This window comes from Episyrphus balteatus, chromosome 1 (assembly GCF_945859705.1).
Source record: "Episyrphus balteatus chromosome 1, idEpiBalt1.1, whole genome shotgun sequence".
NCBI lineage: Eukaryota > Metazoa > Arthropoda > Insecta > Diptera > Syrphidae > Episyrphus > Episyrphus balteatus.
Window position 1 is genome coordinate 76920488 of NC_079134.1, and position 18946 is coordinate 76939433.

Consider the following 18946-nt stretch of genomic DNA (forward strand, 5'->3'; position numbering starts at 1 on the left):
CCGCGAAAATGAACCGCCATTTGCAATTACTTGCACATATGATACTCATCATGCACACACATACACACACTCAAACGTATATTCGAATCCGAACAAAACGCGAAACCGAAACGATCAAAATGCACACAAATACATATAAAAAAAAAACAAAATTAACTAAAAAAAAAAGAACCAATAATAAAAAAAAAAAAATAACCAATAATAAAAAACCAATAAATAAAAATTTGATAAAATATAAAAATTTGTATATACATATGATTAAATTATTAATCAATTAACTTAACTTAAATCAAACCGTTCCATTCCGCGCTGTATGCGGATTTAACAACAACACAGCAACATCACCAGCAGCATCATCAGCAACATCATCAACGGCAGCAACATCCACCAGCAACATCATCAACGGCAGCAACATCCAGCAGCAGCAGCGACAATAAAAAAAACACCAACAACATCACTGCATAAATTACTTTAATTTTTTTTTTTTATAAATAATTTAATAATTAAATTATTTAAAGATAATATTATTAACACTAATTTAAAAGAACTAAAACCACAAATTTGGTACCCGCACTACTAATAATTTACATAATAGAAACAACCGCACCACACACGCCCGCCGAAAAGGAAAACGAAACAATAAAACATACAAAAAAAATACGCACTCGACCACGAAACGACATCAACGAAATCTGAACAATAACTAATGAATGACAAGATCATACATGATACATCACTCATCAATGATTTACAACTCTACTCTACTTATGGTTGTAAGAGCAAAAGGCAACAAAAAAATCATTATGTCTTTTAAAGCTGAAACACAATCACGCTTTAGGGCGTCGCTTCGTTGCGTTACGTTGAGAAATCCTCAAAGCGCGCTTCTGTCACTTTGACTTTGAACAGCTGATTGCAACATAAAATCTGCTGTCAAATAAAAAAAACACAGTCACTCACAAAATTATTGGGCCAATGTTTATCTTGATTTAATTGTGGAAAAATGAAAAAGGATATTAATGTGTTTAAAAAATGCATAGAAATTTGTTTATTCTTTAATCCTATAGTTATAAAAACAAAACCAATCAAAATATATTGTTTTTAACAATAAAACTCAGTCTAAAACATCATTAAATTTTTTTTGTTTTTAATACGTAAATTGTTTTGATTTAAAATATCTCGATGTCGTTTTTTTGTGCAAAATCTATATAGAGAAATTAAAAAACACACATAGTTTTGCAATAATTTATTTTTTTTTATTCAAATTTGGCGCAATAATAATGTGGGTGACTGTAACTATGTCTGTTAAATGTCAGAAAGCGAGCAAAAGTTCAGTCTGGTTGAACTTTTGCTCGCTTTCTTACGTTTCCTTACGTTTGTCAAAAAAAGCGTACGTAAGAAAAGCGTCATTGTGTGAGGATGGATACACAGATTTCCTATAGTTGAACTTTTCGCAGTTGTCAAAATCGACGGCAAAGCGTGATTGTGTTTCAGCTTTTATCATTGGGTAACTGTTCCAAAAGCTCGCATAGAATGCAGGTGTTCAAGAAGAGTATTAACTAAGGTTTGAGTTTGTCCTTGAAATTGTAGTTTTTTTTTCTTATGTTCTTTTGCTTAAGTTTTTTTTGTTTCTCTTTTCATGTACCTAACAATATAATATTTGCAACACAAAAACTGCTTGGTGCTAAATGGAATGATCGTACATACCAGGGTCCGGCTCCGGTACATAAAAGTACTAATACTACTAATTGAGAACATCGTTTACCGGGGCGGAGAATGTTCTGAACTCAATCATTTAATTTAAATAAAAAAAACTATCGAACAAAAATATAAATTTAATTATGCTGTAATTACTATTGTGAATTAACAATTAAATGTCAATTGTATTACTTTGTCCTTCAATTATAAAAAGGTCATTCTTTCGAGAACTTTTTTACACTACACAACTTATATTAAAATTATAACGTATTATAAAAAAATTAAATTGAGTTTTATTTTAAAGGCAAAATATTGGAATTGATAAAGTTAACCGGCAAGAGAAAAAACACGAATAAAGACATAAAATCACGACCCAAAATTGGTGGGCCACTAGTATTAGTAACTACTAACCTAAGTTTGCGTGACTTGTTCCGGAATCCTATCTATGCAATAAACTCTCCAATTACTTCAATGCAATCACTATTACTAAAACATCTAGGCATGGCTTTAAAGTTGAATGATCAAAGTATTTGTAAAACATTGTTTTAGAAATCAGTGAACCAGCAGCGCCTGTGTCCAAAACGAAATCGAGAAAGACACAATTTACCTCCACCGTCATTGAAAATGGGGCATGTTGAGTTTCAACAGACGCCTTTTCTCTTGACACACTGTAAATAGAGTAATTACATGGTGTTACAAAAATGAGGTATTAAAATATACGCGGGCGGAGACCTATCAGGTTTTGTAGAGCTAGTCGCACTGAATACGAAACGGTATTTGAAAATCCCCTAACACCCCCAAAATCTGGAGTTACGGGCAAAAAACGGTTTTTTGGACCTTCACCCATTGAAAAAATTCTAGCTTCGACAATTTTTTACCCATATTCGATTTTTTTACAGTTTCTGATAGAAGATAAATATACCTTTTTAACAATGTATAAAACATGTAACTCGGTTAAACCACTTAGAATTTATAAGATGTCAAAGTTCAAAAATTCAATTTTTTTTGTCATTTGCCTAACTTCGGCATCAATTTAAAGTATATGTTTTCAAAACAACATGCTATTTAAAAAATATATTCTAAAACTATATCTATTTCCCTATCGATCGAGGTATTTTTTATGAAAATCACTTCAAAATTGGCTTAGAAAAAAAAAATTTTTGGATTTCAACCCAGATACAGAAATTCGAACTTTTAGGTATAGAACAAAAATGTTGTTTCGGCACGTAGTAAGATAAGTTGGGCGCCAGGATTTGATTAAAGGTTTTTGTAGAGGAGCTCAATACAAACATTTTTTTTCTTTGGGAGGGGGGTCTATCTCCCCCCGTTTAGGTGGGAGGGGCATTTTTCTAAAAAAAATTATCAAAATAAAAAAAAATTATTAAAAAACAACGGCAACACTTACAGTAATAAATGATACCATTTCCAAAAGGCAAAATTGTGCATTTGGTTCTAATTTCTAAATCAATATAATATTACCAATAGTTTTTGAAATAATCGATTTCAAAGTTAAAAATAGGCGAAAAAAAATTTGTAAAAACTCATTTTATACTATTTTTGTCCAGACTGTGAATTTTAGTAAATAAATTACTTAGACAGAAAACTGCCTCAATTAATTCCTTATCGAACAGTGAAAACTATATGTTTCTATGTCTTCTAGTTTTTGAGAAAATTGAAAAATAAAAACAAATAAAAACAAAAAATATTTTGAAAAAAGAAAAATCTGATAAAATAATTTTTCAATTTTGAGTGTTACACCGTGTTATTATCATCTAAATCTAAACCAGAATAGTTATGATTAGTAAAATTAGATACATCCCCAGATACAACATTAATTTGCTTACTGGAACAGACACTTGCTAAATGTCCCATACGGTTACATTTATGACACTTGCTATTCTTGTACTTGCACTTATCGCTCTCATGGTTTTTCCAACCGCAGTGTGTACATTTCTTCCTAGCCTTTACGCAATTATTACTTGCTGCATCGGGTTTTGACCATTCATTCGTAGTTTTGCCCGAGTAAAAATAAAAATTGAATTTTTAAAGAAAAAAATCATGAGCGCCGCAGCACCGCTGCACCACCGCCGTTTGCAGGAATTTTCGCCGCACTCACCGCCGCACCACGACTGCAGCACGTCCGCACTATTTCATTTTGAATGAAAAATTCGGTGCACGACCGCCGCCGCACCACGACTGCAGCACGTCCGCACTATTTCATTTTGTATGAAAAATTCGCCGCACCATGATACATAATTTTGGAATTTTTAAAAATAAAAAAAAAAACTACCGACGAGAAGGAGATTCGAACCCGAGCACTTTCAATTAGAAGTCCAACGCTTTAACCACTCGACTACCAAGTCATGTTTGCATGAACTGGCAATTTGTTACTTAAGGCAAAATAACATTGAAGACGACTAAAACATTTGTATAAGTACGAGAATAGAATTTTTTGCGGCGGAATTCCATTTTTACTCGGGTGTGCCTTTGTTGTTTCTTATTAAGATAGTTATAATCTCATTTTATTGGTGCACATTAACCAGCGCCAAAACTTTAGCTTCAACAGTCAATGCCTTTTTTAAAGCTGAAGCGAGTGTAATTTTCTCATCTTCTTCACACAGACGTTCAAAAATTTTACCATCGAATCCGGCAATGAATTTATTTAAGATGAAATCGTCTAACTGTGATCCAAATTTGCAATCGATTGCTAATAATTTTTTTAAGCGAGCATATCAATTGGAAACTGCTTCACCATCCGCTTTCCTTGCATCGAAAAATCTTTTTCGCTCTCGGAAAATAATGATTGGAGAAGAATAATGTTGATCCAATAGCTCACAAAGATCATCATATTTCTTTGCCACCGGTAAAACCAGATCGCATAATTCTATCAACAATCCATATGCTTCTAAACCAACAGTTCTAAGCAATACAGAAGTTTTAATGCGATCTTCTTCACATGAAGATTCCACAAAATGTGAATCCAAAACTTCTCGCCAATTCCGCCAGTTATCAAACCCAGGCCTATATTCTCTTATTCCAGAAGCCATAGAAATAGTGGTGCTTGTATTTTGATCTTGAGGATCATTTTGGCTCATTGCTTTTGGAGGCATTATATATTATATATTAAGAAAATAAAAATTTTTTATTTTTGTATTTTCTCCTCGTCGCCAATACGATGTTTTTAAGTTGGAAGTATAAAATGAACTGATTTATTTATTTAAATTTTAAAATATTAACATTTGACAATATCAATTATATATAAAAAGTTAACCAAGTTAATATTAATAAAAAAACAAGTAATAAGTATATCACACTTAAAAAGAAATCCACTCTAACAAATTTGTTACAGTTTGCTACATTTTGTATTGACGCGTTTGAAAAAAAAACAACAAGTTTACTGCATTTTCACTGACTTAAGCAAAGCACTTGACAAACTTAGCCACCATGTACTGTTAGGGAAACTTAAAAAAATAGGTCTTAGCGACAGATTTGTGTTATGGATATCTTCATATCTCAAAGATAGGTTATATAGTGTTGTTTTTAAAAGTGAACGTTCTAAATGTTTTACAGTTAACTCCGGTATTCCTCAGGGTAGCCATCTTGGTCCGTTATTATTCATACTAAATATTAATGATCTTCTGTCTGTCCTAGTTAATTCTATGTCTCTTATATGTGCCGATAATGTAAATTTTTTTCGTACTATTAACTCTGTTGAAGACTGTGATATTTTAAAGAAAGACCTTCAAAGTTTCTGGGAATGGTGCAATATTAGTGGTTTAGTTTTAAATATTGACAAGTGTAAAACAATGTGTTTTACACGCAAGAAAAATGTGATTGTCTATAATTACTCTATTAATTTGTCATCATTGTGTAATGTGTCTAGTTTTACTGACCTTGGGATAGTGTTGGACTCAAAATTAACTTTTATTGACCATTTTGACTACATTATTAAAAAAGCTAACATGACTCTTGGTTTATCAAAAGATTTGCTCTAGAATTTTGTGATCCTTATGTTTTGAAAACTCTTTATGTCTCATTTGTAAGATCCATTTTAGAATATGGTTGCGTAATATGGGTGCCATATTATGCGGTTCGTATAAATAGATTGGAGTCCGTTCAAAGAAGATTTATGAGATTTTGCTTAAGATTTCTACCATGGTCAAATCGAATTAACTTGCCACCTTACGCTCAACGTATTAAACTAATAAATCTTCCATCTCTAACTAGTCACAGAGCGTATCTACAATTTTGTTTTATTGTCGGGATAATCAATGGATCGATTTCAGCTCTATCGATCCTCTATCGATTGGATTTCATTGCTAGTCAGTATAGTTTGAGAAGGCAGTTGCTTATTTCTAACATTTACAGTAGATCAAACTACGGTGCTAATAGTCCTTTGAATCTTTTAATTAATATTTACAACAAAAATTCAAATATAAATAACTGCAGCTATGACAATGTTAAATCACTAAACATTAGAAAAATATTCTTCATTCATAATAATCCATAATGTACCTTCGTTAGATGTAAATATTTTTCTTTTATTTTTCTTTTGTAATAATGTGATGCATAATATATAATTATAATAATAATAATAATAAACTAAACGCTATAGCTTTCTGGCAAATTGCTGGTGAATTACCTTGTATAAATAATAAATAATGTTTAAGCAAAACATAATTCATGTTTTTGAAATTATTTACACAAATTCACTGTACCATGAAGCATCCTGAATATTTAAATGCCGGTAGCGACCTCTAAATATTATTCAATTGTTATAAATTTTTCAAAAATTTTTTTTTCATAACAAAGAACAAAATGACGGGTTGGGGCGGTCAAAATTAACAAATTTTTTTTACCCAATATAAGGCGCACCCTAATAGAAGCTATTTAGCCTTCATGTCGCCCTAGGCCCCTGTGCCACCCTTTTAAATTAACGAAATTCTATGGATTCAATCTCATAATTAAGATATTATTTTTACTTTACGCTTACGACGCTTTTCATAAACTAAATTTGTATTGATTAATTGTTAAATATCTTCTTTGAGGCTTTTGTTTGTTCCAAGACGGGCTTCTTTTAAGACGGGTATCTTCATAACGATAATAATTTTGGACTCCAGACAGTGCTTTGACTTTTTCCTCATATTTGGAGAATTGTTTATCCTCTATATCCACCTGTGGATAGAATTTTGACAAAGTAAATTAATTTCTTTTTCTCATTATCTTGGTGTGTGGACCAGAGATACAAAGGAGTATGTTCGAACCTGTTCGAACAATTTCAATTTTTTAAAATGATTGTTCGTGCTCGATCGTTTTCTCTCTATACTCGTAAATCATCTTACTCATAAACAAAAATAATCACAAACAAAACCACACAAATTGTTTGAACTCATGAGTATACTCGATCCTCAATACCCACGAACAAAATTACTCGTAAACAGATTGACTGTTCATAAACACTAGGCTTTACTCGAAATGATCGAAAGTGATTGAAGTGTTCGAACGTGATCGAAAAATCATGAACAGTTTGAACAATGAAAACAACCACTTCTAATTTCTACGTCCTATAGGTACCTGTTGCATATTTTTTTTTATGTAGGTTTTGAGGGTTGGTTGTTTGCGGTACAACTTCAATTAAAGCAGGTTATTTTAATTTTACAATTGTGGTTTTAGAAAAGGATTTTCAATGACTGAGTAAATAAAAAAGTAATTAGTATTTAGGTAACAATACAAATGGGGTAGTGGGGAATGCCCAGTTAATTTATGCAGGTAGGTGCGTAGTAGAAACATATCCCTAAAAAATATGTAATAATGCTATTTGGGATGATTGTTTTTAGAACAAATTACTATTTTTTCGGGTAGGTTTATTGGGGAAGTAACAAATCAGCATGAAAGGGTTAAAGGGAAAGTTATGAATGAAATATTTTTGTTCAAAAGCTGATTTCTTGCGAGAACAATATTTAAATAGTAATCTTCTGAGTTCATTTAAAAAAGAAATAGTTTTATAAAAAAACAATGGAAGAACAAAGTATTAGCTTAAATCTTAATAATAACACGGTGTTACAAAAATGAGGTTTTAAAATATACGCGGGCGGAGACCTATCAGGTTTTGTAGAGCTAGTCGCACTGAATACGAAACGGTATTTGAAAATCCCCTAACACCCCCAAAATCTGGAGTTACGGGCAAAAAACGGTTTTTTGGACCTTCACCCATTGAAAAAATTCTAGCTTCGACAATTTTTTACCCATTTTCGATTTTTTTACAGTTTCTGATAGAAGATAAATATACCTTTTTAACAATGTATAAAACATGTAACTCGGTTAAACCACTTAGAATTTATAAGATGTCAAAGTTCAAAAATTCAATTTTTTTTGTCATTTGCCCAACTTCGGCATCAATTTAAAGTATATGTTTTCAAAACAACATGCTATTTAAAAAATATATTCTAAAACTATATCTATTTCCCAATTGATCGATGTATTTTTTATGAAAATCACTTCAAAATTGGCTTAGAAAAAAAAATTTTTCGATTTCAACCCAGATAAAGAAATTCGAACTTTTAGGTATAGAACAATAATGTTGTTTCGGCACGTAGTAGGATAAGTTGGACGCCAGGATTTGATTAAGGGTTTTTGTAGAGGAGCTCAATACAAACATTTTTTTTCTTTAAGAAGGGATCTATCTCCCCCCGTTTAGGTGGGAGGGGCATTTTTCTAAAAAAAAATTATCAAAATAAAAAAAAATTATTAAAAAACAACGGCAACACTTACAGTAATAAATGGTACCATTTCCAAAAGGCAAAATTGTGCATTTGATTCTAATTTTTAAATCAATATAATATTACAAATAGTTTTTGAAATAATCGATTTCAAAGTTAAAAATAGGGGAAAAAAATTTTTGAAAACTCATTTTATACTATTTTTGTCCAGACTGTGAATTTTAGTAAATAAATTACTTAGACAGAAAACTGCCTCAATTAATTCCTTATCGAACAGTGAAAACTTTATGTTTCTATGTCTTCTAGTTTTTGGGAAAATTGGAAAAAAAATTGTCGAAGCTAGAATTATTTCAATGGGTGAAGATCAAAAAAACCGTTTTTTGCCCGTAACTCCAGATTTTGGGGGTGTTAGGGGATTTTCAAATACCGTTTCGTATTCAGTGCGACTAGCTCTACAAAACCTGATAGGTCTCCGCCCGCGTATATTTTGAGTGTTACACCGTGTAATATATTTTCTATTTGCGACAAAAGAAACTGCCGAAGTAAGGTATGGGGGACTTTTGGCGAAATAGAAAATCAAAATGGTGATACTATACCAAACTTTGTGGCATGCAGATCGTGCAAAAAAGTGATGAAAAATTTTTAAAAATCGACAAACCTTTTGAGGCACAGATGTTTTAAAGAAACCTTGCCAAATATAATAAAAGAAGTGATTGTGTCGATGGCCGATAAGAAAGCAGTTTTTGATGTGTCCGTGAAGCTGTGTATTGAAGATATTAGACCGTTTTCTACTGCAGAAAGGTCTGGAATGCAGGCATTTGTTACAGAGTGTATAAAAATCGGTGCTAAATACGGAGAACATGTTAAAGACGCTTTTTTAGAGTTACAATCTTCAAAAACTTGTTCGGCTCATCTAGTGTTTCCTCATTATAATAATTTATTAAAAACTTGTTGAGTGAATATTTTGGAAAATTCAGAAAATTCAAGTGATTTAAAATACAAAGTAAAACATTATTTAGTGAATTTGTTTTATCCCGAAATTAAAATTTCATTCAAAAGTGGGACATTTTTATATCCCCCGTGCAATAAAATGCAATTATTGTACCCAACTGAAAAGACTGAAATATATGATTACATAAAGGCAATAGTTACTGCTACTGCTGCGGCATCTGAAGATATTTTGGACGAACAACCAACAACTAGTTCCAGGGCCAGTTATATTTTCTCGGATTTTATGAATGAAAATACAACAACGAGCGGGAACTCTATTGATATTGAAATAGAAAGATACATTCAGTTTAATTCGAAAGGCCCTGTGGATATTCTTCAATGGTGGTGTGAAAATAAAGGCCAATTCAAAAACCTTTATGAAGCACATAAAATCTTGAATTGTATTCCCGCAACATCAGCAGCATCAGAACGAGCATTTTCACAGGCTGGAAATATAATTACAGAAAAACGATTGAGGTTGAACCCAGAAACTGTAAATAATTTGATGGTTGCGAATTCAAACTTAAAGATAAATCCTAAATCCTCCTAAACAGGAAAGCTCGAACATATTTGAGTTGTGTTGATTCTGTTTGTTCGAGATCGTTTTTTTCGAGTAAGTACTCGATGTTCGTAAACAATACTCGACTCGTTTGGTTCTCTGGTGTGGACATAAATCTTTGTTCGATGTTGATATTTAAAATTTTTACTGCGATAGCTTTACCAATACAACACTATTAAAATTGTCAGTGTTAGGTTAGGTTAGGTTGAACGGGGTGATAATCCGACAAGTCGAGTTATCCCACTCGGATCTCGATGGATCCATTGTGATCCCCAGGGTTAGGGTGGGCAGGAGTGAGGATGGGTAAGGGAAGGGTTTATTGGGAATTAGGTGTTGGAGTTAGTGTTAGGGGCCTCCCTGAACCATCCTGAAATTTGGATAAATTTCATTATGTTTTTCAGTGGCAAGGATGAGACGTCATCTAACTCATCGAAGAAGTAATCTCCGAGAGTTGTTTTCCTGCTTTTTGCTAAACTGGGGCATTCACAAAGGAAGTTGTATGAGCCCTCCTCCGCCTCTTCGTCTTGACACCCTCTACATAAGTCTGATGAGACAATACCCATTCTGCTCATTTGGGTTCCCATTGAGTTGTGACCTGTAAGGATACCAATCAATAGGGACAGCTGAGGCCTGCTTAGCTTAAGTATGTTTTCAGTTTTTCTGTGGTCGGCCACAGATTTCTAGAAACACGACAGGTTTCAAGAGCTGACCATCTGTCGTTTGCAGAGTTCAAGAAGCTTTGCTTTATTCTGCTTTTTTCGTGCTCCATTGGCATAAGCACCCATGGAACGGTTTGGCACGGATCAAGTGTTGATCCTGTTTTGGCCAATTCATCTGCCCTTTCATTCCCTTGTATATCACGATGGCCTTGGACCCATCAAAGGGTAACTATGTTCGTTATGTTTAGGGACCTTAGTGTATTACGACAATGGTCAACTAGTTTAGACTTCGTGACAATAGAGGAAATGGCTTTAATTGCTGCCTGGCTGTCTATAAAGATATCAATATTTTTGTTCTTTAAATTGAGTGCGGAGAGTATGTTAGCTGCTTCGCAAACTGCAAAAACTTCCGCTTGAAAAACACTACAGAAGTCAGGGAGTTTCAGTGATTTGTTTATGGGAGGGTTATCTGAAAAGCAGGCACCTATGCCTAGGTCTGTTTTAGACCCGTCAGTGAAAACCGAGATATGATCTGCAATAATGACCCTGTTTGACTCCCAGAGTTCCCTTGTGGGGAAGTCTGTCAGCGCTACTGGGTTGAAATCATTGAATGGAAGAGTATAGTCAGTTTGAATGTTACTTGCAACATAGTTCATTATTATTTTATGACCCAAGTGGCCCCCTTTCCAGTTCTTGCCCTCCTTCAAACGAAGGGCACTTATGGCCGCCGATTCTTTTGTAAAAAGGTCGATCGGGGCAAGTGAAAGGACTGTTTCTAGGGCTGATGTGGGTGTAGTTCTCATGGCACTAGTGGTACCTATACACGCGAGTCTCTGAATTTTGGTCATAGTTTTAAGGTTGACTGTTTTATCTAGGGCTGGCCACCAGACCAGGCATGCATGCATAAATTGTCAGTGTACCTTGAGCCAGTTGTGTGCAACAAACATAAACAAAAATTCATTAATATGCCAAAAAGATCAACGAACAATAATTGTGGCCTCAGGTTTAGAAGACTTAAGGCCCTTCTATAATAGACGGACGGGAACGAAAGCTAATGTCAAAACCAAACGAACCGTTTCCATTGGATTGTCAAATGCAATCCATTTACCCAGAACGGAAGCATTATTATGTCATGTTGTTTTTGGTTTCGAGAATTCATGTTTTACTACGTTTCCATCTACGCTAAATACGAGATTTAGCTAAGTAGATTTAGCATAAATCTCGAGTTTCATTCTAAATCTCGGATTGAAAGTAGGTGAAGATCTTAGATTTAGGGTAGCTGAACCCAAATCTGAGTGTTCATATTTCATTTTAAATTCCATTTTTTGTAAAGTGCAACCATAATCTTTTTTTGTCATTAATTTATGCAAGCGTGTGAACAGCTAAAATTTTTGTGTTTCACGGATCTCATTTTCCGATTTTGTATATTTTCATTTTTACCTGTTCCCACGCTTGAATATTATTGCATAGTTGCACTTTTAATTTAATAATTAATTTTCATTTGCACTTTTTTCAACCTATCATGTATTTCTTGTTTTTAAATAAAATTCAGTTTTCTGTAAACCCTTGGAAGTTAAACATCGTGATTTTTTTTTCTGTAAACTCTTGGAAGTTAAACATCGTGATTTTTTTATTCTGTTTGAGAAGTTAAACATCGTGATTTTTTTTATTCTGTTTGAGAATTAAACATCGTGATTTTTTTATTCTGTTTGAGAATTAAACATTGGGGACCGTGACAGGACACTACTAAAGAAAAGTTTTTAGTGGCCTGTATAGTGATTTAAAAAATAGTGATTTATAAAATAGTTATTGCAAGTAAAAAGTGGTTAAAGAAAAATACTAAAAATGGCTTCCAAGAATAATGATCTAAGTATTGAAAGCATTGCGGCTGCACAACAACAGATAGGTGATTCTATTTGTACAGTTGTGCGCAATTACAATAAAGATGGTCCCACTAGGAAAACTCTCGACTATCTCATCAAGAAAAGGGATCAGTTAGAGGATTTGTGGGAGGAGTTTGACAAAAATGATACGATTTTCCGAGACAAATTCTCGGAACATATGGATCACGAGTATTTTCAAAAGGACTATTTCCAACTGGTACGTCAGGCAGCGGATCTCATGAGGAGTGATGTAAGTCGTCGTCTTTTAGCTATTGAAGAAATAGAAGATGGCGCAAGGAAGATGCCTGACCAAGAAAAATATCCCAAGGAGAAACTAGATGAAACTCAGACCGTGGATTTGAATAGTCCAACAGGAAAAGGAGCGATTCCAAAACCAAGTATCCGCAATTCAATTTCAAAACCGAATTTCCAAACAAATTCAAATTAAGAACCCCAATATACAATTAACCAGATGAATAACAAGACAAGATTTAATTTAATATTAAATACATTGAAAAGATCTTTAGACAAGGTCGATGAGCAGTCCTTGTTGAATAAAGGTTCATGATCAGCCTATCCCACCAGCACAAAAATTATATTTCCTAAGGGCAAATGTTACAGGAAAAGCCAAGGAATTAATCCAAAATTTCAAACCCACTGATAGCAACTACGAGGTAGCATGGGGTGTCCTTGTTGAACGCTTCAATAATAAAAGATTACTATTGACTGCACAATTAAACAAGCTATTGATGCAGTCAGCTACAACAGCAACAAGTTCAAGTTTAAGAAAACTACATGATAACACGAAGGAGTGCTTGCAAGTTATCTCCAACCTTAATGTCAACATCGAAAGTTGGGATCCGATCGTCGTTCATTGTCTGCTGCAAAACCTGGACAAAGAGAGCAGAGAAAAATTCGAGTTTACGATCAAGGATCCGAGAAGCAGTCCATCCATTGAAGAGTTTCTAAAGTTCGTTGAGGCCAGATTTCAGGCTCTAGAGGCCATTAACCCAAAAGATGGAGGAAGGATGAAGTATCAAAGCCTGGAGTTCACCAGCTGCGATACTGGGAAAAAGTCAACCATTGTCATTGCACCCAAGAGCGATCAAGAACTAATTTGTCATTTCTGCAATTCAAGTAAGCATGGTATATACAATTGCAATACATTTTTGTCTCTTTCAGGTATAGAACGAGGAAAAGCTGTCCATAAACTGATGTTGTGCTGAAATTGGCTCAAGAAAGGCCATTATTCCCAATCATGTATAGCTCGAAAATGCCAAAAATGCAACATGCTCCACAACACATTACTTCATCAATATAAAATACAAAAATCTCAAGAAATAAGCAAGGGTCAGTAGGGTGATAAAGTATATTCAAGCAACACTCCACACCAAGTAAACCAGGCAGTAAACCAGGCAGGAAACCAGGCAGTAAATAACGCAGCAGCAGAAACTCGTGTCCAGAAACGCCACGTATACTTAGCAACAGCAGTGGTCAATGTGATATCTTCGTATGGTGTACGTATCCCATGCAGAGCTCTTCTTGATTCCGGATCTCAGTTGAACTTTGTGACGACATCGTTAATTCAACAGTTAGGTACCAAAAAGTATCGTAAGGATACCGCTATCAGCGGAATAGGCGCACCACAAGAGTGCAGGTCCGAGTTTGTGGCATCAATAACATTTGAGTCCAGAACCTCTGACTATAAAGCGACCATTGAAGCGAACCTCATGGCCCGCATAAGTGACTACCAGGCTTGGCAAGAAGTTGATGTGTCATTGTGGAAAATTCCCAATCACATCCAACTTGCAGATCCTTCATTCTGCAAGGCTAACCAAGTTGACATGCTCTTAGGAGCTGAACTTTTTTTCGACCTATTTATAACTGGAGAAGTCAAGATTTCAACAGATCTTCCAACTTTGCGGAATACAAAGTTAGGTTGGGTCGTTGCAGGAGGCGTTTCAGCCTCAAATTCTAATTCAAACTTTAATTGCCATATTGTAACGAAGCCATCGTTAACATCATTGGACAAACTCGTTCGTTCATTCTGGGATACAGAAAGCCATGACACTCCTACTGATGCTGAAACCGAGGAAGAACATCAGTGCGAAGAACATTTCAAGAAGAACACGACAATGAATTCCGAAGGTAAATTTGTTGTGACATTACCATTTAAACAGGATCCTATAATATCTTTAGGGGACTCCATGTCATCAGCAAGAAAAAGGTTTTTTCATTATAAAACAAGCTGAACAAGGATGAAGAACTCAAAACATCCTACATTAGCTTCGTGCAAGAATATGAAGCATTAGGTCACATGACACCATTGAAAAATGGTATTATTCCAAGGGGGCACTACGTCATACCTCATCACTGCGTCATGAAACCCGAAAGCTCAACAACAAAACTTCGAGTAGTTTTTGATGCATCTGCTAAAACCACTTCTGGTCTCTCACTCAATGATATACTTATGGTCGGGCCAACAGTTCAACCAGATCTTTTCTCAATTGTTCTAAAATTCAGAATGCACCGATATGTATTTACTGCGGACATAACAAAGATGCATTGACTTAATATATATGGACTGCTAGAAGCATATTCAGGTTGGTTCCACTTCTTTCTTCGCGATACTAGCGCCCTAAAAAAAAGCGGAGAATAAGTGCAACATTTTTGACGAAGTGCGAAAGGAACAAATATAGAAAAACAGAGAAAGCACTACCTTTTAACGACAGATGTCATTCACTAAAAGTTTCCTCTTTTCGCCGTCTAAGGTTATAACGCTAGTAGAGCTAGAAAGATGTGGAATCATTTTTTTTTTTTCAATTTTTGTATGGAAAAGTCAAACGACTAGCACTGCCGTACTAAGCAAAAAGGGCGCATGAGCCAAAAATACAAAATTGAGTTAAAGGCATATTTGACATCCTGAAACAATGCCTCATTTATATGTAAACTAAAAACAGCGCATTTCCAATTCCAAGTGGCTCAAGTTAGTCAATGAAGATGAGCTCAAAAATATTACTCCGCTGTATTTCTAAATAGAAAAATGCATTTATTACTAACTCTAAAATTAAAAAAAAAATTTAGATACGCATTTGGGAAGCTTCAACAATATATAATTATTGTGCAAACTAAAAATTATAATTTTCATACTACAAGTTGCTTAAAATCATTTTTGAAATTGAGCCCACTTACAATTCTCAACCTTTTCCCTTGTCAGTAAAATGCATTTATCTCAAAACTACAAAAATGGATATGCGCCCTTTTTGCTTAGCACGGCAGAGCAGTCCATATATAGTAGGTCAATGCAAAGATGTATCGTCAGGTCTTATTACGAGAGGAAGATCAAGCTTTCCAACTTATTTATTGGAGACCAAGAACCGATATGCCACTGCAGCTTTATAAATTAAATACCGTCACCTATGGCACAGCCTCTGCTTCCTGTTTAGCAACCAGATGTCTTGTGAAACTAGCTGATGACAAACAAGAGACATTTTATAGCGCTTCACAAGCCGTTAAAAACAATGTTTACGTGGATGATTGTTTGGCAGGGGCAGACAACATTGATGACGCTCCTGAGTTACTTAATGAGATTATTTGTCTACTCAAATCAGGTAACTTTCAATTAAAAAAGTTTTGTGCCAATAATCCCATGATTTTAAAAGATATACCTGAAGACGATAAAGAGAAATTGGTAACATTCCATCAACCTGAGATAATTAAAACTTTAGGATTAATATGGGTTCCTTCACTAGATGTTTTCAAATTCAGCTTTAATGACGAAAAGGTAAATAAAATAAACACACGGATAACAAAACGAACAGTGTTGGCAGATCTTGCAAGACTTTTCGACCCTCTTGGTTTACTCGGACCAATAATCGTTATTGGTAAGCTATTCTTACAAGAGTTGTGGAAATTAAATATGACTTGGGATAATAAGCTTGAAACTGAAAAGGCTCAAAAGTGGATAAACTATATTGCCCAGTTTTCACACTTGAACATGTTAAATGTTCCACGATATGTCCTTATTCCCTCCGCCAAAACAATCGAGCTTCATGCCTTTTTGGATAGCAGTTTATTTGCATTCGGATCATGTGTGTACTTAAGATCAGTTGATGAAAACAACAAAAGCTTTTGCCAGCTTATGTGCTCAAAATCAAGAGTAGTGCCACTGAAGACTATCAGCATAGCCCGCCTCCCAACTAACAATTTTACTTCCACAAGGGTCTAACGAAGCTGTTTCGATTTTAGAAATATTGCTTGTATACGACCATAGAGAAGCCCTTTTGGCCCACCCGAGAAGCTTGATAGGCTTTAGAAGAGTCATATGCAAGTTGATTAGAGAGACTCAAAACATGTGTTTAATGCCTTATAGAAACAAGCAACATTCAAGATTTAAAAATCTACAGGCTTTTAATTTTATTAAGAAGCTCGGAGCAGACTTGTGGAAGGATTGTGAAAGTCTAAACGAGGTATATCCCAAATAGAATAAAGAAAAAAAAATATTTTTTTTTCATTTTTTTTTTGTGTACCTATTTTACATTTTATTTTTTCATTTTCTTCTTTGTTTTCCAATCCAGACAAGTTTTGCTTCTGAAATTAAATTTCCAAACACAATTATATTAAGAAAAAAACTTCTACTTACTTGACGCATTTTGCTGGATTTGAACCTCGTACATCCTGATTGAAAGTCCGGTACCTTAACCATCGAGCTACTCAGGTATATAATAAAAGAGTTTCAAATTTGGACTAGTTGAAACCAGAACTTTCTAAGGGCTTCGACTTAATTCCTGATGAGTTGCACTATCTTAAAGAATATGGTGACCATTTGTGTTTTTTTTTTTTTTCAAAGTTATTATTTTTGGTTAGGTATTTTCTGATTTTTTTTTATCTTGTAAAAAATTATTTAATAAAGACTTAATAATATTATATTCTTATTGTCAAATCTTATCATTATTGAGAAGATGAAAGAGAATAACTTTTTACTCAAGAACAATTTTTCTGGAGCAGAAAAAAATATCTGAAAAATTCGGTTTTTTTAGACTTTAGAGGTTTCACCCGGATGCCGTCAACTTGCATTTTTCCGAAGCAGAAAAAAATTTTTAATTTTTTTTGGCTTTTGGCTTTTTCTTAAAAATAAGAGAATTAACTTTGTTTTGAACTTAGATAAAAAATCTAAAATGTCCATCACTATTTTATTTTTAAATAAGTGGAGAAGATTAAAATCTTGTTTTCCTTTCTTCTCTACTTACTTGAATATGAACTCCAAATTGGTCAGTAAACCATTTTTAATATCACTATTTTAAACCAATTACCGATATGAAAAGATTCACTTTTTTATTTATTTCTTTATAACAATGAATAAAAAAACCAAAAATGGTCACCATAATAGCACTTATCCAAATATTTCTTATTCTCATGAGTTTGCCTGACAGTTTAAAAAATTTAGCTTGTACTCACTTTCACAGGGCTTCTAGAAATAAAATTAGTTCGCTTAGGCAAACTTATAAAATTAAATGCTTTTTACAATGTTTTGCTTGTACTTAAAGGATCTCTACAAATATAAATAAATGTCCCCTAACTTCGCTAAGGCAAACATATAAAACTAAAAGCTTTTCGCGCATGCGCCTGAAATTGAACTTCTTTTTTTCTCATACAGAGATACAAAATAAACATTTATGTTATTATTTGAAAGTAATATAAAACATACTTTGTAATATTTTCAATCAAAAACAATGATTCAACAATTTTTTAATTCAAATATTAAAATGCAGTAACTATAACACATCTATTTTGTGGAATATTTGTTTAAAAAGGCAAAACCGTTTAATGCGGTTTATTTGAAATTCGACGTAATGTTTTTTTTTTATTTAATGAATATCACGACTCATATACTGTTGACATAATTTCGGTAATATAGAATTATAATAATAAATGCATTTAAGGCAATTGTATAAGTTGTAGGTACTTCTACCATACTTAAATACATACCTAAGTCATTTTTGAGCCTAATAATTTTCGAATTGGATAAAAAAAAAAAAAAGCATTCATAAAGATTTTGTAAGCAGTTCTAATACAATTTCTTTTGCAAAGCCATTTAAAAGAAGTCAGTTATTGGCTTTTATTTCTTGTGCTTCTACAATGGAATTTCATGTGGCCGTATTGAAATTTAAACGAAATGTTTACATTAATGCTTGCAGAAATTTTTAGATTCCACTTGCACTAGGTTTCTAGGAAGCGGTTAACGAAAGTTAAGCCTCGAAAGTTTGAATTTTCGATTCACAAACTAAATACAAGCCCTGTAGAGATAATAGCTGCAAGAAATTAAAAATCTTAACCTCGTGGAAGTAAAATTGTTAGTTGGGCTAGAACTACAAGCAGCAGTCCTTATGGTGGAATTAGTGGATAGACTAATTCAAATTCTTCCGAAGAAAATTTACAAGG

General features: G+C 33.7%; 1 protein-coding gene across 5 annotated transcripts in view; it reads left to right on the forward strand.

The window, feature by feature from the left end:
- Positions 1–18946, forward strand: part of LOC129905216 (uncharacterized) — a 429598-nt gene that overhangs the window by 324538 nt on the left and 86114 nt on the right. The window contains exon 10 of one of the 5 annotated variants that reach the window (XM_055980643.1): positions 1708–18566. The exons of the other annotated variants lie outside the window; for them this stretch is intronic. Within the exon in view, the coding sequence (XP_055836618.1) occupies positions 1708–1801 (94 nt within the window). The 3' untranslated portion in view covers positions 1802–18566. Of the gene's footprint in view, positions 1–1707; positions 18567–18946 lie in introns of those variants that run through there. 5 annotated transcript variants of the gene reach the window in all.